The sequence below is a fragment of the Pterocles gutturalis genome, unplaced genomic scaffold (genome assembly GCF_000699245.1).
Source record: "Pterocles gutturalis isolate BGI_N339 unplaced genomic scaffold, ASM69924v1 scaffold9862, whole genome shotgun sequence".
Classification (NCBI taxonomy): Eukaryota; Metazoa; Chordata; class Aves; order Pterocliformes; family Pteroclidae; genus Pterocles; species Pterocles gutturalis.
Genome location: NW_010110225.1, coordinates 6,329 through 6,957, shown reverse-complemented (window position 1 = coordinate 6,957; position 629 = coordinate 6,329). Strand labels below are relative to the sequence as shown.

General features: G+C 52.5%; 1 protein-coding gene across 1 annotated transcript in view; it reads left to right on the top strand.

Moving 5' to 3' along the window:
• The window catches only part of STK32C (serine/threonine kinase 32C), a 29,735-nt gene extending 29,575 nt beyond the window's left edge, over positions 1 to 160 (top strand). The window contains exon 11 of the mRNA XM_010073265.1: positions 89 to 160. Coding sequence (XP_010071567.1) covers positions 89 to 160 — 72 coding nt within the window. The remainder of the gene's footprint in view (positions 1 to 88) is intronic.
• The last annotated feature ends 469 nt before the right edge of the window (positions 161 to 629 follow it).

Sequence of the window (629 nt, the reverse complement as noted above, 5' to 3'; positions counted from 1 at the left end):
AGCTGGATGGTGGTGCGCACAGCTGGATGCTGCAGGCAGCAGAGATGCAGATGGGGCTGCTGATGCACGTGTTGTTTTTCTTCAACAGGAGAACGACTATCTCCAAGAATGCCTTGAAGCTATCCAGCAAGACTTTGTCATCTTTAACAGAGAGAAGTGAGTGTGCAGGGGTCATTTTTTTTTTAAAGAAGAAATACTCTTTGAGTTCCCTTAGGAATCGGAGTGCTGGTGCCTGACGGCCGGGAGCATCTCGCCACTGGCCTGGCTCTGGGGGATTGATGTCAGCTGAGGGGCTCGGGTGCTGCTTCTGTATAAAGGGCGGTTCTCACCAAACAGGGAGACGAGATCAGGGATTATTAACCATTGCCCTCAAATAAAATATCCTGCAGAGAGACTTCTGGGGTTTAACAGATGTATGTGACGCTGCTTCAGTCCCCCACAGCATCTTCTCATCCATCCTGCTTTTAGAGGGTGGTAGTTTGGAAAATGAAGGCAGAAATGCCCTGATAAAATCCTGCAGGGCATGAGCGGGCGGTGAAGGTGCAGGAGCTAGAGCAGATCTCCCCAGGGTCTGGGCACAGGAGAGGTGCCACCTTCCCACCAATCCTGCGGCTGGTGGGGCTGGGGGG